The sequence below is a fragment of the Lissotriton helveticus genome, chromosome 3_1 (assembly GCF_964261635.1).
Source record: "Lissotriton helveticus chromosome 3_1, aLisHel1.1, whole genome shotgun sequence".
In the NCBI taxonomy this organism is placed as follows: domain Eukaryota; kingdom Metazoa; phylum Chordata; class Amphibia; order Caudata; family Salamandridae; genus Lissotriton; species Lissotriton helveticus.
In genome coordinates, this window is record NC_136061.1 from 257,665,861 (window position 1) to 257,689,034 (window position 23,174).

Here is a 23,174-nt window from a genome sequence, read left to right on the forward strand (position 1 = left end):
TCCAGAGGTGAAACGCCAAGGCACCTGGGGCTTAAGTTAAAGGTCCCGGATCTAACCATGTAGGCCAGCCAAGGCCCGCATGTAGCGTCATAAACTGATTGAAGGCTCAGCATAGTTATCCGTGTCCAACCACTATACGGTGTAGCGACTCGCTACTAGCGAGGTCTGGTAGCAACTCCTTTTATTCCTCGTTGCCTACTGTTTCTACGTTGGTAGCACTGGTGCTTTAAGAAGTAACAAGGCTGTCTGCAGTGCAGCCGCTATGCATTGTGGGATGAAATAAAATGTAGGCAGAATTGAGCCGAGGGAGAATGCCCTCGATGAGCTAGTTCAGCCAATGGGGAGCAAAGGCCGGGCGGGGGCTGCGACCACTCATCCAATGGGAGCGCAGTCCGTTGCGGGCGTTGTAGGGGCGGGGCTGTGCTATTTCAGGGGGTTCAAGGCGGCCGGGCTCAGCGCTGCTGCTGCCGGGTAGGGAAGAGCTGAGACCAGCGTTGCTTGGGAGGGAGACATTACATCGCAAGGCCCGGGCTCTGCCACAGGTGGGTGTGGGGCTTGCTGGTCTCTGTGTAATGCTGGGGTGTTTTACCCATGGACTCCCAGGGGAGTGGCTGTTCCCGAATGGGTTTTGAAAGATGGCTAGATGACCCAAGGAATTTGGGGGTGGTCATACATGGATGTTATGGGAAGGGCGATATGTCATTCACGGAGGAGCTTTACTTGTCGGTCAGAGATACTGGGGAATGTGAACGCGGCCGCTTATCCTATGGGGTTGGGATTCTACGGGGTTGGGGTTTGGGGGAGAGGGGAGGTTATAAGGCATACTCAGAGTGTCGTGAAGGGGGTGTTAGTTACTCTCGTGCGTTAGAGTGAAGGGCGGTGTCACCCATGTGCTTGCTGAAAAGGTAGCCGCTGGTGCAGCTGCGTGGTATGGCACTTCCACTTAAGGTCGAGTAGTGATGAACCAGTTTGGTTGGGCTTCTGGTACCTACGGGTGCTGTAAAGGTATGGTGTGCCCTACATGGATGTTGGGGCATGCTAGCTGCCGACTAGTGCTGAAGCTGATGGGGGTGTACGGTACTACAGGGCCGGGCTGTCACCAAAGGGTGTTGGGAGGAGAGATGGAGATGGTCTGTCATTCAAGGTTATCTCAGATTCTACGGGGGTGGGGGCTTTAAAGGGGACAAAGTTAAACTGAAAGGGCTGTGTGATTATAAGTCACCTAAGGGTGCTGTTAAATCAGAGTTGGGATACGGCGGTACCGACCTATCAACCAAGCGTGTGCGTGGTGCTGTCGGTTACCCAAAGCTTTCAAGAGGAGGAGTATAAGCATACAATGTTTAGCGGGTGGCGACCAGAGGTGGCCGGGATAGAAGCCGTGCGTCAGCAAAAGATGCTGTGGGAGCAGGCTGCGAGGAGCATGTCGAAACGAGAGAACGTGTCCTTCATCGTAGCCGGGTCAAAGTCGCCCAAGGGTGGTCCTCGAAGTTGTGTGGCGTTGGAGGGGGAATTGGTGGGCATCCAATGGAACGGCAAGTACCACTTAAGGATTTTGTTGTGGGTGGGTGGGGGTACTAGTTTCAAAGTGGGAAGAAATTAGGTCGATCTGTACCACCATAATGCTGGATAGGGTTGCTGGACCGTTTAGGATGCTGATGTTTAAGAAGAGAACACGACACTGTTAATGCTTTATCCTTTGCAGATCACTGTAAACAATTCTATTTTATAATCGGCTGATTTTGATAAGGTGAACTCTTCATTCTTTGGTCCATCTTGTCTCCACTAGACACTTCAGCTTTGTTTTTCTCATCTCTAATATTATGTTGACTTTTTGTCGTACGCAAGTCAGTGTTCTAGCTCCTAGCTTTGGTGTTTCTCAAAGCTTTTGTCCCAAATCACCTTGTTTTTTTAGTTGGTAGGCAGTCAATCTCCAGAGCTGCACGTGGTGTCCCCATTCCTTTTTCACCACCAGGTCTTTGGTTCGTGCCTATCCACCCCAACTCAAATATTGAAAAGTAGTCTTTGGTACATTTTCCACTCATGCCGGTCTCACCTACTTGGTCTTCTCCTCTACACTGTTAACAATGTTAGTGTTGGCCTAATTTTCTGGCTTCCCTTTTAACATAACTGTTGTATGCAGTGTTCGACCTATGCAGGTTTTACAGTGTTTGGAAAATAGTCTCTTTTCCAAGTCATATAATCTGTTGGCTCAGTGTACTCACGGCTGCTGTCTTCCCTTGTTACCGTCTATACTCCTGGCCTGTCGGATTTCTTCCTTGTTCCACTAATCGGAGGCTAAATTCCTAAACCTTGGAATGGTCTCAACTCCTATCTTCTCTCCCACCAAAGGAACGTTTTCTGTGCTGTACACCGTACTCTTCTACTATGCAACAACTTTAACTTGACCAGCCTTGTGTATCATCTCTACTTAATTTCTTTGCAATGCTTTTGTAAAAGTTTTTGGTAAACTTGACTTAATTAAGGGGCAGAATCTCCCAGAATTCAAAATGGAGGGGTTGTGGATGGGTCACCTATTGGTGCTGGAGTAATGGTCAGTAGGGATAACTTGCCGCTTATGTTCCTGAAGTTATATGCTACATTAGATGCCTGTTCCCAAGCTGCAGTATTAAGGTGACTTAAACTACGACTGGGGATCTGGCAGGTCTGTCACTTGAGCTGAATTTGACTTGGATTCGGCACAAGACTGCACCGACGTACTAAACTCCCTCAAAGCCACTTATGAAGATCTAATGAATACCCTTGTCCTCCACCAAAGTTCTCTCTGGAGAAGCTCACACTTGCTAATCGTTATTGATGTCTCCCTGTAGGGAGCTGGCTCTTTGCACACTATACCTCACTTTGATATAGTATATCAGAGTCCAGTGGAACCCCAAAGGTGGGCAGAGGTAAAGTTAGATAGAACCTTACTCTCTATTTGTGGTGTTGTGGTCGAGCAGCAAGGCAATCTCAGAGGGCAGTGTTATACATTTGTTGTATACACTCTCAGCAAATGGATTCACACACTCAAAGACTAAACTTCAGACCATTTGTTTTTGTATAAAAATATTCTTTTAGGCATTTTATTTCTAAAACCAAGCAAGCCTGGCACAGGTAAGCAATAAATACTTTACAGTAGTAAATGCTGATTGTAAAACCGTTCAATTGCAATTGTAAATGTACTATGATTTGACTTACAGTATTGTTTCAGAGAAATGCAATCACTTGTAAATACAGTACATAGACTTGAATGGGATTTAAAGTAAAATAGCAGGTACGTTACTTTTGGATAACTTTTCTTACTCAGTGCTGTATGCCTGAATGCAGCACAAAGACATTTCCTGTAAACGGGCGAGTAAAAGCGTTTTTGTTAAATCATACAATTTTAAAGAATTTCTTTAAGTTACAAAACTCCACACTTGGAAACTTTTTCACAGAACAACTGTCAATGTTATCCTATTGAGGAAAATATGGTTATTGGTTTTTAGGTAAGTAATTAGGCTTCAGAGTTGAGGTTCTGGGGTTAGAACAAGGGTTCCCCCAGGGTCAAGGATTCACTCTTGTTACTCCCTCCGCGGCACTAGGGCAGCCAGGTGCAGAGTGCTGAGGCCCTTTGTTATCCAATGGGGGGATAGAGGGCCTCAGGTTGGCGGCTGCTGACAGGCATGCCACTGGGTTGTGGGATCTAAGCTCCTGGACTTTAGCTTAGGGCAAATGGCGAAACAAATTGGCACCGAAGGTGCACCCACAGCAGCACTAGGGCGGCTGGGTGCAGGGTGCTGTTTTGAGGTTGAATGTTCTGTTCACAATGGAGAAACTCTGGTTTGCAAAAGCACTGCAGGCAGGGAGACAAAAGACTTCTGGGTGCGACCACTACTTTAGTTTAGTTTAGGAAAGTTAGGGATTGGCTAGGCAATGTCTTTTCGGGCACACAAGGCCGTGGGGCGTCGGGTTGCATTTTCTTACCAGCTCCTGGTCGCAGTTAGGGGGACCTTCTGGATTTAGGCTGCAGGTGTCGGCTTGGGGCAGGTCAGGGGTCGCCGGATCTCGGTTCAGGATCGCCGAGGTCACCTCCACGTGGTGTTTGTCCACTGGTGCTCGGGCGTGGACGCGTGTGCAGAGTGGGGAGGATTTGCGGTCTCCGGCTGCTGCCAGAGGTTGCAGTTAAACAAATGTGGTGTTCACGGGAGAAGCAGACTTTGGAAGTGAAGGCAGGCAGGTCCTCCGAGGATTCTGAGGTTGCTGGCTGCAGGACACCAGTATTTTGCAGGTTCGGTGGGAGACAGGTCGGTTGTGCTGGGGCAAAGTCAATGGCCGTCTTCCTCTTAGCTGCTGCAGGGCTGTTCGGTCCTTTTCTTCTTGTTTCTTGTCTGGATCTGTGGAAGCAAGGTTCAGGGGTACCCCTAAATACTAGATTTAGGGGCATTGCAGGTCTGTAAAAGGCAGGGACCAATGGGCCCCCTCCCTGGGGTGGGTGCACCCCCCTATTATGCCACCCTCCAGTGGGAGGAGGGCATGCGCCTGTCCCTGGTTGGCTGAGTCCCCCCCTCCTCCTCCCGCCATCTTCAAGATGGCGTGGACTTAGAGTTGTGCTTCACCTTGACCCCCACCCCCACCTGAGGGGTGGAGTTGGCAGAGATGGGCGCATCTCTCTTCCTCACTTGTTTTTCCTGCCAGGTGTGGGTCAGAACAAGTGGGGACCAGTTGCTGAAAGCAGCAATTGGCCTGGGGAAGCTCACAAAGGGGGCAAGCCTTTGAAGCTTCCCCTTCATGAACCCAGCCCATCCTGGGGCAGAAGGCATGGCACCTCGTCCCAAGATGTCCATTGTTTCTGGCCCCAGAGAGCAGCCGGCTCTCGACCCAGGGTACAGAAACATGTCCGGTGGTGGCAGCTGAAAGCAGCCACTCAGCCTGGACAATAGTGGTGGGTTAGTTTTTAGGGGGCTTCCCAAAGATGCCCTCTGAGCGCATTTTTCATTAAATCGCACACTGGCATCAGTGTGGGTTTAATGTGCTGAGAAGTTTGATACCAAACGTCTCAGTTTTCAGTGTAGCCATTATGGTGCTGTCGAGTTCGTAATGACAAGCTCTTAGCACCATATACTCTTAATGGTAGCCCTGCACTTAGGGATACAGGGCTCATGCACCTGTACCCTCACCACTGGTATAGTGAACCCAGCTGGAGGGGTGACTGACCTATGCCAGGGAGTTGGTTGAAGGCAGGGCACAGATGTGTACCATGTCGACTCTTCACTTTGTTTTGCACCTAAACACGCAGCCTGCAAAGGCAGTGTGTGTAGTGGTACAGGACCTCTAAGTGTGGCACAATAAGTACTGCAGCCCTTAAAGGCCTTCTCTGGTCAGTGCTCTGGGTACCTGTGGTACCATTTAGAAGGGACTGACCTGTGGCCAGATATGCCAATTGGGTTAGTTTGGGGGAAAGAACACAGGCCCTGGGAACCTGATTGGCAGGGACCCAGGGCACACCAAGTAAAAGTGCATATGTAGTCTGGCAAAAAGTGTGTGTGTGTGGGGGGGGGGTTACTGCAACAAAAACCCACTTTCCTACACTCCCTCACTCAGGGCATCTTTCCATACATTCCAAACTTTGAACTTTGATTTTAATAAGCCTTTATTATTTCATCCAGCTACCGTATTAAAATACCATGTGGAGTAGGCTATGGTCCCAGGGTGTGCTCTAGCCCCATTACACTGAACAAGATGCCCAGTGCAGTCTGGGCACAGGGCCTGGCCTGGTCTCCCGTTGTCAGCAGGCTCTTGTGATAGTGTGTTGCACTAGGATATTTATAGAAGTCCTTACCCAGCAGCACAAGGCCTTAAGCTGTGTGCACTAGCCCCTACTTTATTGGACCAGTTTAGCAAATCTGCTCCCCCTAATACTACAAGCTTGGTTGGCTGTTTACCTGTTATGTCTGCTGCAATAATTTTTCATCTGCTGCCAGCCAATCTGATTGTCTGGATTGACACCCTCTTCGAGGGTTTGCCGATCTCGACCTAACCTCTGGAGAGGGAATACTTTTTGGTACTCGTGATCCACTCCCGTCTGAGTGGGCCTCTCCACTCCTTCTGGAATGTTTTGTGTACTCTCCTGTTACCATGTTTATCAATTCCCTTACCTTGTAATACCCTCGGGTGTGGGAGGTGCCTGGCTCCCGTGTTTTGAAAAATTTTCACAATTCCTTTTCTTGTAGCACTTCTAGTGCAGGGAGGTGCCTAGCTCACCTTCTTTTAACTACTATTGGTCTTGCACGCTTTTATTTGAGCTTTCTTCTTTTAGTGACGTGCAGGGGAGTAGCACTCCTGGCGTGTGGGACTGGGATGCCCCAACCTCTGCTGACTGCGCCACCCATCTCCTATCAATTGTCAGACTGCCTCTCCTGAGGAGGCTTTTTTCAATATGGCAGACGCGCCTATGGCAAGCCCGTCTGCGCGTTTCTGGACCGGGACCAGTCCCCCTGCCTGTTTGAATTCCCCGCATAGGCAGTTTTTCTCCAGGGAGCTTATGGACCATGCCCCCACACCCCCCAAAGAATGCATTGGTTCTATACAGGTAGGTAAGGCCATAGAACAATGTACACTCTGCAACTTGTTCTCACTCAATGCCCTTAATCTAGTAAAATGACCATCTACCCATAACAATCACTTTAAAGTTTTCTCGCTCAACTGTCACTCGCTGCCTAAACACAAGCAGGCCATTTTCGACATGCTGTGGGAGATCCACCCTGATGCCCTCTTCTTGACAGAAACTTGGCGCTCATAGAATTCCAAGCTGGATATACTCTATGCCCTAACTCCCCTCCGCCCCAGGCTACGAGATTGTGAGATGTGACCGTTCAGCATGGGGGCAGTATTGCGGTTATCAAACTTTCCTGGAATTGCACTCTGAAATGGTGGATCTACCAGACTGTGAGGCAGCCCAATTTTCCAAGACTCTTTCTAGTAAACTCCTTAACAGGACTTCTGATCTATCGACCTCTGGGGCCTGCTGCCAGCTTCATATGAACCTTGGCTGATGTCATTTCGCAATTAGCATTGCGCCACAAGAAACTGTTTATACTCTGGACCCTAGTTTGCATTTAGAGGCGGCCGACATCCAGGTAGCATCTTCCTTAAAGACCTTGAAACCCTAAATATGTCCGAACCTACACACTTAATGGGACATACTCGATCCTATTTTTTCTAATGATCTCTTTCCGAGGAGCTCTTCACATTAGACTATAATGGTCTGATCACTATTTGGTCCCTTTCTCCTTTCTGATGACCCTGACGGCCCCAGTAACTCACAACCCATTCCTCGCTTTCGAGGAAATGGGCTAAGATCAAACCTGAGAATTTCACTACTACCTTGATGATATCCGACTCGGTCATAGAGGAGAACAATGATCTTAACCTCGTGGCTCACAACTTTGGTTCTTGGTTAACTAGTGCCATTATCATAGCACCCATGTCCTCTAGATGCCACTTAAGATGTTCTCCTTCTGCACCCTGGTATAATGAACAGCTAGCAGCAACTAAAAAACATTGTAAACGACTTTAACATGAATGGAGGAAAGATTATAATATGATCAGCCACTCTCGACTTAAAGCTCTGAAACAATATCATAAGCTTATTAGAGCTTCACTTAAAGAATACTATGCCTTGAAAATCGATTCAGCCAGCAAACCTACTAAAGAACTATTTACCTTACTTAAATATCTATCCTCTTTAGAACGGGTATCAATTAATGCTACTCCTTCTACAGAAAATTGTAATAACATTCCTTTTTCTCTGCAAATGTCACTAAGATTGGTCTCCTTCCCTCTGGCAGCACATAAGGAAGACTATCCAGTGATCTGTGAACAGTCTGGCGATATAATCAATTTGGGCATCCCCTTTCTGGATTAACTCGACACCCTCTTTTTAACCAAGTCTGGCTCACCCCTACACCCAGCCCAAAATCCTATGCTTGGTCCTCACTGCTATTCTCCCCCATTTATCTGAAGAGATTAGTATGTGTATTGATCTATGCTTTGGCCCGATGCAATGGAAACATGCAATGGTGCTCCTCATTTAGAAAAAAACGTTCCCTTGCTCCCTCTGTCTTACAGAACCTAAGACCCATGTGTCTACTGCCTTTTTGGGCTAAAAGCTTGAGAAATCATGTAAACCATCTACTGACAGCCTTTGAATCTAAAGCAGTGCTCCATTCTTCTCAATCTGGCTTTAATGCCCATTCTACTGACTCGGCTCTTCTCCTGTTGGAAGAAGTTTCAGACAGAATGCCGACAAAGCTCAGTCCTCTGCTCTAGTATTGCTGGACCTAAGCGCTGCCTTTGACACCGTATCCCACAAGATCCTAATTCATAGGCTCCAAGAATATGGGATGTGCGGTAAAGCGCTTTAATGGGATGTGCGGTAAAGCGCTTTAATGGTTCAAATCTTTCCCCCAGAATCAAACATTTCCGGTCACTCAAAAGCCCCGTGTGTCGAAACCTTTGTCTCAGCTTAAAGAGTTCTCAAGGTTCGATTCAGAATCCAACCTAGTTTAATATCAATAGTCTACCTTTAGCAGATATTGACAAATACAATGTCCAGGTGGTGTTGTATGCTGAAGACATGCCACTTATTGTGTGAGTCTCTCAGAACCCTACTTCTCAGCAGATCGTTTTAGATCTTGTCTGGCTGAAGTTGCCACTTGGAGGACAGACAGCGGTTTAAAATTGAATGTGAATAAAACAGAACTGATAGTAGTTAAGACCCCCCTAGATTTGGGCCTCTGCCTGGTGGCCTGTCTCCCTTGGCCTTGTAAATCGCTATGGGGTAACCCAGTATCCCTCAGAACCTGGGCAATACAGTTTAGTATAAACAATGGTTCTGTCGGGCATGCAACCTGATTACTTCAAAATGTGAATAAATTATTCCAAGTTTTGATTAGTCATATGGTTACTTAAGACAATACTCTACCAAGAACATATTCAAAATGCAAATCCAAACCAAAGGGAGATCAGGGTAACAATATATTTTTAATCTATGAATTGTTTTCATTCATAAATGCCCTGTTTTTTACACATGAAGATTAATCAAGGAAACAACAATATTCAAAACTTTATACAGAACGGCGCTTTTAAATAAAGTGAGTATATTGTGACATATAGTGCACTGGTGACATATAAATGGTGATTTATATAAAAGTGAGTGAAGGAAGGGGAGGGGGAAAGGAAGGACAACAGTCTTTTGGCCAGTTTAAGTATTCAATTAGGATAGGTCCAGTATGCCACTTCAGTTGGCCTTGGTTGACTGGATATTCTGTGCTGGTCCAATGGTTTTAATATAGTTGATGTTGACCCTTTGGACGGCTTAATTGTGGGTCTGAGGCGGGTCTTCAGGACATGGGGCGGGATGGGGTAGTGATATGGCGCCTGTTGGTCAAAAGGGTAAGCCATCAGGAAAGGATTGTGGCATGAAGTTATTAAAGGAATTTACAATTACTATTTGGAGCGAGCGACAATCGTTATTTATGCATTCACCTACGGGCCCCTTCGTAGATTGGACCCCGGAAGATTACTGTGAAAGGATCGCCAATTCTTTTCTCATTCAGGCACTGAGAAAATTCGAATCTGTTCAATAAAGTAAGGCGTATGGTAATGTTTATTCCATATCGCTTAGTATGTTCCATCAAGGTAAATCACTAGATTCAATGCAGTTTGATTCTAGTACAACTTCGTAACGCTAGCATCACACTCGCCCAGTTGCTGGGACTAGCGGGTCCCTATATGATTCAAACCGCTGGTCGTGATACTAGACCTCATGGAGCTCATTATTTCCATTAGAGGCTCCTTAAATTGAATGCCAGCCGCATTACTAGCGCGATCTGGAAGACAGGAGGGGGGGCGGTAAGCACGGTATTGCAAATTATACAATCGTAGCGTGCTTTGTCGGATAAGTGAATAATCGTCAGAGTACTGATAGGACATGTCTCACCTGGAATAAGAGTCCGTCTCTTAATCTGCGGTAAGCGCGAAATCCGTTCCTGAGCCAACATGAACGTCATTTCCTTAACCAACAAGAACCCAGGATACCTACCATATACACCCTCCCAAAAGTGCACAAGAGACTTGAGAACCCGCCTGGCAGACCCATAGTCTCTGGCTGTGGATCAATCCTTGAACCTCAATCAATTTATTGATCATTTCTTGCAACCTTGGATGCCAGCTACAAAGTCCTACGTGCGAGACAGTATGCACATTATCCAGCTACTTTGATGGTAACAAACAAATACTGGTCACATTGGATGTATCATCTTTATACACTTCCATTCCTCAAGACAGGGCAATAGAAGTTATTAGTACTACACTCAACATAAGAAGTAGACCGCATTGGATCCCGACTGAATTTCTGATTAAGCTACTGGAAATAGCGATGAAGAGGAACTACTTTGTCTTCAGAAGGCAATTTTACTATCAAAGCAAGGGAGTAGCCATGGGCGCATCCCAAGTCTGGCAAATATATTCATGGACAAATGCGAGGAAGAACACGTGTATGACTTGACCAATCCTTTTCTAGATAAAATTGATGTATGGAAACGTTACATCTATGTTTTGTTGATTTGGTCAGGGAATGAAAATGAGCTGAATGAGTTCCAGGTTTGGCTGAACGATGGGAGCAGAGACATTCAGTTCACAATGGCCCAGAGTAGGGAATCGATTGACTTTATGGACCTGACTTTCCAAGCTGAAAATGCATTATTATACAGTGACTTATATCGAAAACCCATGGAGAGGAACACATTATTGATGTACAGCTCTCGCCACCCTAGAAACCTGAGGGACAATTTGCCTTATGGGCAGTACTTAAGACTAAGGAGGAACTGCTCCCAGAGAAAATACTTTTTTCGGCAAGCTGACTATCTGACCACAAGATTGAAGAACCGTGGATATCCCTCTGGTTTATTGAAACATGCCAAGAAGCGTGCCTGGTACCAACCGAGAAACGAGCTACTGGAGACCATAAGAAAAATCCAAGGAACCCAGTGGCACTGTGTGCGTCACCACATACAATACAAGGATCAACGATATAAAAAAGATCGTAAAAAAGTACTAGAACCTGGTGGAAGGGGAACTACAGATGGCACAACAGCCCTTGGCCTTCAAAAGGGGCAGGAACATAAAAGACACGGTGGTGAGAGCTTTTCTAAACAGACAGATTTGAGATATGTTGAACCTCCCACCACTGACTGGGCACCACAAATGTGGTAATTGCATGGCTTGCGACTACTGCCTAGAGGGCCCAAGTTTTACCCACAACACCAGAACGTACAAATTGACACAGTTCACTAATGGCAATAGCACACAGGTTATTTATGCCATCACTTACCCGTGTGCATTGACTTACATTGGACAGACAAAACAAAAGGTGAAAACCAGGATTCTACAACATATGAGTAGAATTCGGTGCAACACAGTGGGTGCTCCTTTAGTATAACATTTCAACACTCATAAGCACACACCAGAAGACATCAAATGGAGGGTGTTGGAGAAAAGAATACCCAGTGCAAGAGGTGGATCCATCTCCAAGTCAATCAATCCACTACAAAGAGTGTAGATGGATACACTCTCTTAACGCAGTACATGATGGGCTGAATGGAAGAGAGGAGACGGCCAAACAAATGGGGCAACTGTAACCAGCTCGTTTCCCCTTACACATCTAATCCTGATCCTTCACAGGCCCAGTGTAGTTTAGTTCCAGCTACATTGGTTTGGCACATATAGTGCATATACCCAAGTGTTTATATACCTTGCAAATGTAAACACCATTGCTGCATGTAATACATCTGATGCACTATGAGCCATATTTAATGCAATGCGATAAAACACTTGACTTCTAAATTGTGAGAATATGGTTGAATGTGATGGCAAATTATCCTAAATGTATGGTTGTCCCTTGCATAATTGCTCATTAGCTGTATTTATCGTGTACAAATATCCATCTGTCATTTTTATGTGGAGGTTTTAAAAAAAATTGCTTACTGTCACATTCCCCGACGAACCCCTGATTATCCTTATAATATTATGCTACCATCCCAATTAAATGTCAATGCAGGGTGGTGGAATGTGCCGAAATATCTTTCCACGAGATTAAGCAGCCCGTGCGATATGAAATGGGCCTTTTCTTTTAACCCCGGGTAGCGCATACTACACATAGTTTTAACAAACTAGGCGACCAACCGTTACCTAGCAACTGGGAACGCTGTGCTGCCTTATGTCATGAGGACGAATACATGTGCATACGTAACCCGCCGGTTGCCTAGTGACGAGGCAACACTCCCACAGCGGCACGTCTTCGGCTTAAAAACTAGACTCAACAGGCGCCAACCGTAAAGGGTTGCCGACTGAACATTGCTACAAGTGAGCGGACAGAAATGGATCTCGCGCTTACCACAGATTAAGAGACTGACTCGTATTCTAGGTGAGACATGTCCTATCAGTACTCTGACGATTATTCACTTATCTGACAAAGCATGCTACCATTGTATAATTCACAATACCGTGCTTACCGCCCCCTCCTGTCTTCCAGATCGCGCTAGTAATGCAGCTGGCATTCAACTTAAGAAGCCTCTAATGGAAATAATGAGCTCCATGATGTCTAGTATCACGACCAGCGGTTTGAATCTTAAAGGGACCCGCTAGTCCCAGCAACTGGGTGAGGGATGTTAGCGTTACGAAGTTTGATTAGAATCAAACGGCATTGAATCTAGGGATTTACCTTGATGGAACAACATACTAAGCGATATGGAATATACATTACCATACGCCTTACTTTATTTAACAGATTCGAATTTTCTCAGCGCCTGAATGACAAAAGAATTGGCGATCCTTTCACAGTAATATTCCGGGGTCCAATCTACGAAGGGGCCTGTAGGTGAGTGCATAAATAACAATTGTCGGTCACTCCAAATAGTAATGGTAAATTCCTTTAACTTCATGCAAATCCTTTCCTGATGGCTTACCCTTTTGACCAACAGGCGCCATATCACTACCCCATCCTGCCCCATGTCCTGAAGAAGACCCGCCTCAGACCCACAAGGCGTCCAAAGGGTCGAAACGTCGACGATATTAAAACCATTGGACCAGGGGGAGGAGCTACGCTAGCAACCAAGATGGCCACATAAGCTCCCGGCTCCGCCGACCTCCGCCGGTTGCTTATAAATCCTGACTTCTATCCTGATTTCCCACCGGACTCCCGTGCAGCTGAAGTGCGCCTGACTCTAGAGGTGCAATCCCTGAATTTCTAGCTGCTCAAATGAAGATACGCCGTGTGCCATTCTCGGCCTAACCCGGAGTTTAAACCGGGGCCTCGAGTTCTAACCCAGCCGGGTTGGAGTTGAACAACATCGGCCGCGGGACGTGGGTGGTTCCGGTCTCCCGAAGTGGCGTCTTTCTTTTCGATTTGGATGGTGATCCGGTGGCAGCTTTATCCCGCAACTGCGGCGGCTTGACATATCCACTGCTTTGGTCGGGGGTCCGCTGCCCGGAGGCCCCGTTGAGCTCCCGGGGTTGATGGGCTTGGTTTCTCGCTGGCGGCGACGGTGCTGAGATCGTGCTTTTGAAGTGCCCGCAGTTGTCATCTGCATTGCCTTTGCCTGGTGCCCCGGAGAAGTCGACCTCCGGGGTTCAGATACCCGCCCGGTCGCTCACTGAGGGGCGATGGAGCGGGCTGAAAGTACGCCGTCGCTACACACTATAATGGCCGCCATTCGGGAGCTCCACATACGAGTCACTGCCACCGTCCAGAGGATGGTTGTGACGGTCGATAACATCTCCCGGAGACCGGACTCCGACCCTTTGGTGGTGGTGAACCAAGATGCCTTACCCGTGGAGCAAGCTCCGATTGCTACCGAGGACCCTGTGCGGAAGTCGGACCTTGAAATTGTTTGTGACCCCCAGATGGCAGCGAGCGAACCCGAAACTATCGGATGTGTGTTTTGCCCTATATCGATATCGCCCGAGATTGATGCGACTATTCCTGTACTCCAGTGCGAGTTTTCCAATGAATGTCGGATCCCTACTTCGCCCCTTTTCTCTCAGAGTGATCAAGAACGCTTTGCTGACTTCTTGCTGGTGGGCAGTGAACTTTGTTTGACTTTTGGACTTCGTAAACGTCTATCCTGGTATCACTCCTTTCGTGTGGACTTTGAAACTTTTCTACTTCTGGATATCCTTTCTGTGATGGCGGTTCGAATGGACAGGGCTCGCATGAATGATCGTAGCGGCCAGGGTTGACTTTGACCGTATGGGTTTGGAAAAAGACTTCATTTGACACGGGACTGCACCTCATGATTGCACGGGAGGGGGGGTGGGTCTTTTACATGCTTCCCCCCCTGTTAGATTTTACTTATGTTTTCTTATCCTGGAGACTTATGGGGTGGGTTGCGGCTGGCGGGGGGCAAGTGGGACCGGGGGGGCATGTACGATCCTCCCTCCGCTTTCTTCTTTCCTTCTTTTAGGTACAAGGTGCTAGTGGGGATGGGCCGTAGCCATTGCAGAGGTGTAGGGTAGGGGGATTGGGGAGGGGTTTATTGTTTTATATTAGTTTAGTTCTATGGCCTTTTTTCTTCTTTCTTTCTTCCTTCACAAGAGATGGGTTGATCATCCTGGGTCGATATTCCTACTGGTCGGGTGTCTGCTTTGGCTCCTACTATCCTGTGTCACGGGTGGGTGGGCTTTGTAGAATACTGTTTTGTCGGATTGCTGTTAATTATTTCCCTTTACGTACATATCGTTGCCACAAGTGCATCCGTCGGTAAAATTGTTTTCTACGCATTGTGTCCTCTCTCACCTATTGTATCGTTTTCGAAATATGGCACCCGATTTATGTATATTCTCGTTTTTTCTTCAATAAAAACCTTTAAAAAAAAAACAAAAAAAACCATTGGACCAGCACAGAATATCCAGTAAACCAAGGACAACTGAAGTGGCATGCTGGACCTATCCTAATTGAATACTTAAAACTGGCCAAAAGACTGTTCTCGTTCCTTTCCCTCTCCCCTTCCTTCACTCGCTTGTATATAAATCACCATTTATGTGACCAGTGCACTATGTCACAATATACTCACTTTATTTAAAAGCGTTGTTCTGTATAAAGTTTTGAATATTGTTTCCTTGATTAATCTTCCTGTTAAAACAGGTCGTTTATGAATGAAAACAATTCATAGATTAAAAATATTTTGTTACCCTGATCTCCCTTTGGTTTGGATTTGCATTTTGAATATGTTCTTGGTAGAGTATTGTCTTAAGTAACCATATGACTAATCAAAACTTGGAATAATTTATTCACATTTTGAAGTAATCAGGTTGCATGCCCGACAGAACCATTGTTTATACTAAACTGTATTGCCCAGGTTCTGAGGGATACTGGGTTACCCCATAGCGATTTACAAGGCCAAGGGAGACAGGCCACCAGGCAGAGGCCCAAATCTAGGGGGGTCTTAACTACTATCAGTTCTGTTTTATTCACATTCAATTTTAAACCGCTGTCTGTCCTCCAAGTGGCAACTTCAGCCAGACAAGATCTAAAACGATCTGCTGAGAAGTAGGGTTCTGAGAGACTCACACAATAAGTGGCATGTCTTCAGCATACAACACCACCTGGACATTGTATTTGTCAATATCTGCTAAAGGTAGACTATTGATATTAAACTAGGTTGGATTCTGAATCGAACCTTGAGAACTCTTTAAGCTGAGACAAAGGTTTCTGGTTTTTGAATGTGTTTTTAGTAGAGTATTGTCTTAAGTAACCATATGACTAATCAAAACTTGGAATGATTTATTCACATTTTGAAGTAATCAGGTTGCATACCCGACAGAACCATTGTTTATACTAAACTGTCTCCCTTGGCCAGCCTCTGGAACACAAACTGATAAAAATCTAGGAGTATGGTTTGATTTCAAACTCTCCTTCGAAGATCAGATTAAAAACATTGCAGGCAAGTGTTTTGGCACACTCAAAACCCTTAGAAAAATCTTACTTAATTCCAATCAAATCCCGCAAAATCTCATTACCTCCCAATTGGACTATGGTAATGTCCTCTATTTCTGAGCCACAAAAGGGAGTATCTACTCGCTTCAGAGTGTTTAAAATGCTGCAGCTAGACTTGTGCTCAATCGTCCCAAAAGATCCTCTGCATCGGCAGCTCTCAACCAGCTGCACTGGCTCCCAGTGTTCTAAAGAATTAAGTTTAAAGCAATGTGCTTCTGCCGCTACATTCTTCATAAGCAAGGCCCAATATACCTGCATTAGATGATACAACCTTACACCCCAGGTCACGATCATCTGATGTTAAGCTAGTCCGAATACAGAAGATAATGAAAGCGAGACTGGGGGCTCAATGGTTCTCCTTTCTAGCTGCTAAAATGTGGCACTCCTTCCTTATGATCTGTGAGCGTCTCCCTCAGACAGCTTTGCCAGGTAAACTGAAAACCTGGCTGTTCCGAAACTCTTGTTAACTCCCCGATCTCCGCCACCCCAGTTCAGACATGCCCATATGCAAATCAGTCTGACCCTGTGCTTCATGGGAAAAGTCCAGGATGTTTGTTTCCGGTCCAGGGAAGACCTGGCTTGGCAGTACGGGCTGGACTGTTCCATGAGGCTCAGGGTCAGACTGATTTGCATATGGCCATGTCTGAACTGGGGTGGTGGAGTGCGCTAAAGAATAATGGATTAAACCCAGATCAGTTGACTGGGGGTGAGTGCTTGCAATTTTCAACACTGTCCATCACCCCCTTTGGTTTGGTCTTGAATTAAAGTGTCTGAATTAGACCCACTATTCCCAGCTTAACACAGATTCCATTTTAAAAATCATTGCTTTAGCCATGCACTTTGGACCACATTGGGTGGACAGGTGGCACAACGTGTCTTCTATTGGATGGAGAGAATGAGCTCCATTTCCTCAGGGGCTTCCATACCTGTGCTTTTCTTCCACAGGGCAACTGTACAGTAGAAATCCAAGAGCTCTGAAGAGCACATGGTTTATTGTTCCTCATAAAGCTTCTGTTCGTTATTCCATAACATGTGTCCCCAAAAAATACCTCTGAGGGGGAATCTGTCTAGTACTGTTAAGCCCATGAGCTCCCTTAGATGTTTTTTAGAATATACCATAAATATGACCAACTTTGCCCGTGCTAGCCATTAGCGTGTCTTGTAGCTTGGAGCAAATACCTCAACCCCTTCAAACAGACAGACTGGGAATGATACCCATTTAGCTATACAAGGGAGAACCAGGAAAAAAATCTAAGACTACCCAGAGCCACCTGAAGAGATTTGTTCCTTGTTTGATTACTCTCAGGCCAATCCACTTTTTTCAATGAACCACTTTTGTGCTTAGTCCTGAAATTGGCGCTCTATCCTATTCCTTGTTGCCCTTCCTGTTAATCACGGTCCGTAGTCCCCAAGCTGTACTCCGCTCTTTACAAGTAACTTGAATATGAGTTATTGTTTGTTCTGCTTTCTTTCCATTGCCATGTTCTATAAAATGTAATTACCATACAGATTCCTCCTGCCCTTGTGCTCCCATGATCCCTCCCCTTTCAGGTAAGTTTATGTAGAATAAGTAGCAGAAACATAAGAAGGCCAAGTGGTACTTGCCCTCCTCACCCAAAACCATTAACAGCTGTGCTTTCTTCACTGGACATATATAGGGGGTCTTGGACGTACAAATTCCTCTGTGATGGTCAAACCAAATATCCGTACAGAGGTGTCCTGCTTCTCGGTGTGCTTCTTCTGAGCCCTTGCTGCCCATTAGTGAAACCCTGACAGATGTTTTCTGGCACCCGGCAACCCTGACTGCATTACAATGCGGAGTCTGGTATTTCAAGCCTCTGCCAACCAGGTAAATCCCAACTCTTTCCATATGACCATATTAACACCCTCTGGGGGACGGTCAAAACATATTGAATGCCTCTCCAGGAATAAATCTATCATCTCCCCCTGCACTTGTAAATTGTCTTGCAGTTTTTTCGTCAGTCCATACCACTTTCATCAATTTCCTCCTACGGGACCGTCCTGAGATTCCTATGCCACACCTGTAGCAAAGGGCTCATTAGTTGTATCCAGTGGGTCATTATCACATGTTTGACAAGTACTAATAAAGATATAAACTTTACACTTATTGTCTCCTTCTTGAGCATAGAGTGCAACTACAAAATACAGTGTCAAAGAGCAATCTAATCGCAGTCTTGTAGCTTAATGCATATGTTGATCTCCTGGCATTGAAATGTTGAAGTTCTGAAAACCCCTGGCCTACATCTGAAGTCTTTAAGATCACATTTCCAGCCGAGAATTGGCTGCCCTATTGGTGATTTTTAAAATCTGACCTAATGAGGAGCAGGGATCCTCTTTAATTGAACCAGCTCTGATCACTGGTTCACTGCAAGGATTCTGACTCTGCTTCTGGATATTTCACCACAGTTGCACAGGTTCACCTGGAACTCAAAGCCAGTACTTCTCCACTCCAGGATGAATTGTTAGTTTTATACCAGACCTCACTATAGCTTTATCAAACCAGTACACCCCGAGAGGTGGATGGCTCTTGCCTCACTATGCAACTGGTTCAGATATGGGATTGAGTTCTAGTCCACTCTGTTAACCTCACAATGGCGAAGGAAAATGTTGGAGGTAATATTTTAAAACCAGATTTTTATTGTGGACTAGTTGAAGGACACCAGACCTCCCAAACATAAATTGTTCATTTCAAAAGGAACCAAACCTGGTGTGATGCATACAGCCCTGAGTCACCACAGTTTAATATTAGGATCCCCAAAATCCTTTTGCCGGTGCCAGTCCATAGCAGAATTGCATGGTAGACAACAAAAATCCAAAAAGCTTAACATCGGGAGTGAGCAATCAGGACACCCACTTCCTCTGCCCAATTCAGTATTTTTCTCATTCCCTCAAATGCGTAAGCAGCCTTGGCTTGCATATAGGATTGCTCGCTATAACCATTTTAATTTGTGCCAGACTCAAAAGAAGCTGCTGTGCCCAGAGTTGCAATATGCGCAGCTTCAAAAGTTGCTTCCTCTTTTCCTCGGTTGCCACAAAAAGCAATCTGTTTCCCGCCAAACTTGGAATTCTTAGGACCGCTGTTCTTGCATGACCTTGCATCACGCCGATCTGGATTACTCAGTAGCACCTTGATGGCCTTGTTCACTTGTGAGGGTTGGCCGATCCAGAAGCTCTGGAAAGAAGGCTGTCAGATCTCGTCAGTAGACCAGGGTGGTGAGATGGGGCAAGTAATGCCTGCAGCAATGAGGTAACATCCGTGTTTGCCCTGAAAGTGGAAAAGTCAAGACTCTTCATTAGCAGCATAATCCCACTCCCCTGCCATTTTTCTTTTGGGGTGGGTTGCCCTTCCTGCTCATCAGGTATTCTATTGATAAAAAAAAGCCCACCTGTGCCCTCATTCTTGCTGAGGAACCACTGAAGAACCAAACCGTTTGATTGTGGATCCACTGAAGAACCACTTACCTGGTCTGCTGCATATGTTGACTAGAATAAGGGCCCACGTTTTCCATATAGTAAAGACTTATCCTAGCTCCTCTCTCCCTTTTCATTCATACCTGATTCAGGACTCCACCTTGCAAGAAAGGACATGGTGCCAAATTTCCAGTAAACTATGAAATCATAAGTACATTTTACTTTATACACTTATCTGAGTGGTGCATTGGAGTTGGTTACAAACCAAGCTGGGGGTGGGGGATGCTCCCTAGTCTTGATTAGTGACCGTGGGCCCAGCATGTTTTTTCTAATTAAATTACCTCTCGTATTCAATTTGTTAAAGGCAGACCTACTACAGTAAAGTGCAAGAAGAGCAAACTAATAAAGGTTTCAATTGACATGGCTTTTTGACATTTTTGCCTGCATAGACCTCTGTAGTTGACCAGCACTAATAATGGTGTTTTTCTTTTAGGTTCAAAATGTCTGACAGGAAGGCTGTAATCAAGAATGCAGACATGTCTGAGGACATGCAGCAAGACGCTGTTGACTGTGCCACACAGGCCATGGAAAAGTATAACATTGAAAAGGACATTGCAGCCTACATCAAGAAGGTACGTTCAGCTGCTAGTTTAACTTCTCCTAAACAGACTTTAACTCCTAGTCTCCACATTTCTGGATGGGAAGTGAGGGACAATGTGTACCCAGCGTCCTCCACCCAACACCCCATTTTTCTTGTTTGACTCCTCAATTTACAATTGCTGTACGATTTGTTTAATCTATTTGGTAACTCCGATATCTGAAACAGTAGTAGGATAACTTTCCTCTGATCATCCATCACAGTACGTTTTCTCTTATCTCAATTTATATTTTATTAATCCAGACCGTAACTATTGTATTGCAGTTAGCACCTTCAGTATTAAATCAGAATTTTGTTTCTAGATTCATGTACTGTTATCTGCCATTTAGTTATCTGGCTTGGAAAAACGTTTTTATTTTTTTTTGCAATTTAAAAATAAAATGTAATTTAGTTTCCCTGTCCGTTTGCGAGGTTGCCTTAATTTATCAGCCTTTACTGTAAAGCGACAAAATACTTTCTAGAGTTTTCATTCCTGTATTCAAGGACTTGAGGGTAGTTTGAAATGTTCCTTCATATAGGAAGCCTACTTGCTCCTCATTTAAATTCAAATGTACATTTGAACGAATTGATTTCACGTAACTATTTAAGTGAGTATCTTGGAAATTGATGTTTTGACAGCTAGATAATCAAGCAGGAGGGTGCGTGAAATCCTTATTTTTCTATTGGAGCTCTACTTCTGTTGAGGAAAAAAATCTTGCATTCATTGGCTGAATTAAAGGTACTCTTCACAGATCTGAGTAATTTTACATTTGTTTCTTATGCTTCCGTAGGTGCAATGTTGTACTGGGTTCATCTTAAAACTTGTATGAGTGTTCAGCACCTCTCCAGATCACAGAATAGTTTATGTTGCTGGCCTTTACGGATTGGCCTAGTCCACAGGGCACCCATTGGATTAGTATGTTGGGGCCAAAAGTAAGGATACCAGTTTAACATGAAGTTCGGTCAGTCATGGCAGATATGCATGCCTATATATCACAGAGAACTCCTTCCCAACAGACATCCCTCCAGATCAAACTCCCCAAAACCTTACTCCACTGTTAAAGTCCAGTCCTCCCATCAGCAAACCAGAGACCAGGAAAGTCTATCTGCATTTCAGTGTTGCATTACTACATTTTTTTGTTCTGCAGTGAAATCTAGGTCTTGTAATGAGAGAAACAATCTAAACCAGTTAGGATTCTCAGCCTTAATGGCCTTCTTCCATTTGAGTAGCTTGTGATTGACCAAGACTACAAACCAGTCCAGCTGGAAAATCTGCAGAGCTCAAACCAAGTTTTCATTTTCAATGGCAGTCCGGGTCTCTTCCTGTGAGCAATCTCTGCAACTGATAAATGTGAATGGACACTCTGTTCTTGTCATTTGAGCCAGAACTGCTGAAACTCCTTGTCTGAAGCATCCTGTACAATGAAGGACTGCCCGCAGTCTAGTGCCTGCACCACAGGAGCATTGCGTAGTACTGCCATCAGGTCTTCACGAGTCAAGATCACTTTGTTGGGCTGCTGCTTAGATAGGGTGGCTAAGGGTGCAACTATAGGTCCATAGTTGGCAGCAACATTATTTTAGTATCCAGGGAGTCCTATAAGCTGTTAACGGAGTTTGGGTATGGGAACCTTCCAATGCAACACAAACTGGGTCTTCACATCCATCGTCCGAATCTTCCATTGGCAATTTGATGCTCAAGGTAGACTACAGAGGTCCTATTCACAAATGGCAAATTTCACTCCTGTACCTGGAACCGGTTTTTAAGTGTTTCAGGTGGTCCTCAATTGAAATGCTAAAGACAGCAATGTTGTGATTCAACGCCTCACAGAATCTCTTCATCCCCGAGAGCATAGTTCAGTAGGCACTGTAATGTGGCAGGAGCGTTCTTGACACTTGAAGCCAGGACCACAAACTGGTACAAAACCTCCAGCATAGTCGTCTTGGCACTACATGCCAATGTAAATAACTGGTTAATCAGGTACTCAGAAACGAGCATCCAGCAGATTGACCAGTTCAATATTGTGCGACCAATATTCCACACAAGCCCAAGTCTGTAGTTACTTGCTTGGGTACCAATGCTACTGGAATGAACCAATAGCCCTCAAGTCCAATGTTTACAAACTCTGCTTTGGTGTATTTTTAGATTCAGTGTGACCAGTGGTGGCTGGTGGAATTTTTAAAGTGGTGGACCTTAATTGCAATACATTAAAGTGCGAGCTAAGCCAATACTTTTGAAGCGGACACTGGTTGCGGTGTCCGCCCCACACATCCCGCCCCACACATCCTCCCAAGGATATTTAAAAAAATGTTATTTTAGTACTATTTTTAGCACTAATTCTGTGATAAATGGACCAAAAATAGTTCTTATACTGGCTTCAGCCTGCACCCTTCCCAGAGTCATGTGGTGTTACAGGCAGTGCTACAGACTTTGGAACTGGGGAACCAGTTTCAATTCTCATAATTGGCTGTAATTGTGGGCAAATCACTGAAGGCCAGATTCGTAATTATTTCATGCAACACACCTTACTGTACTGCGTGAAAGGGAGAGAGCAGGAATGTGCCTTATCTGTATGGCGTGTTCCTTCTCTTATGGTGCTGGCACACTTTTGGCTGCCTAGCACTTAGACAAGAATCCTGGTGCAAGGGTGCCTACGCTGGAGGCAGGAATGTATGTGTGCCTGAAGGGAACCTTTGATTATGCAGCACAAATAGAAAGAGGAGAAATAGATCTTTCTCTTTGTTGCACCTTCCCTGGGATTCAGTATATTCGGGTCTAGGTTGCGCTATAAAAAAAACTCCACAAAGATGTTTAAAACAAATGGATATCAATTTAGTGGCTGATTTGTAGAAAATAAACGGAATCTGGATAAACCTGCTTCCCCGCTTAAGTGTGTAATCTTTAGCAAATATTTTATTTCACCAAAACTCAATTTTCTTTATGATCACTTATGAAAGCACTATCAAATATCGGAGGACCAGTTTTACAAAAACCTATTGTGTTTGATTCATTAGGCCATTATATTCTTTAATACTCTGGGTCACATACAGGGTTTGCATGATTTTTCTCTTGCC

At 45.2% G+C, this 23,174-nt stretch overlaps 1 protein-coding gene across 1 annotated transcript in view; it reads left to right on the plus strand.

Moving 5' to 3' along the window:
- Nucleotides 1–389: 389 nt before the first annotated feature.
- DYNLL2 (dynein light chain LC8-type 2) overlaps nt 390–23,174 on the plus strand; it is a 37,881-nt gene continuing 15,096 nt past the window's right edge. The window contains exons 1-2 of the mRNA XM_078679767.1: nt 390–542; nt 19,959–20,097. Of these exons, the coding sequence (XP_078535893.1) occupies nt 19,966–20,097 (132 nt within the window). The 5' untranslated portion in view covers nt 390–542; nt 19,959–19,965. The remainder of the gene's footprint in view (nt 543–19,958; nt 20,098–23,174) is intronic.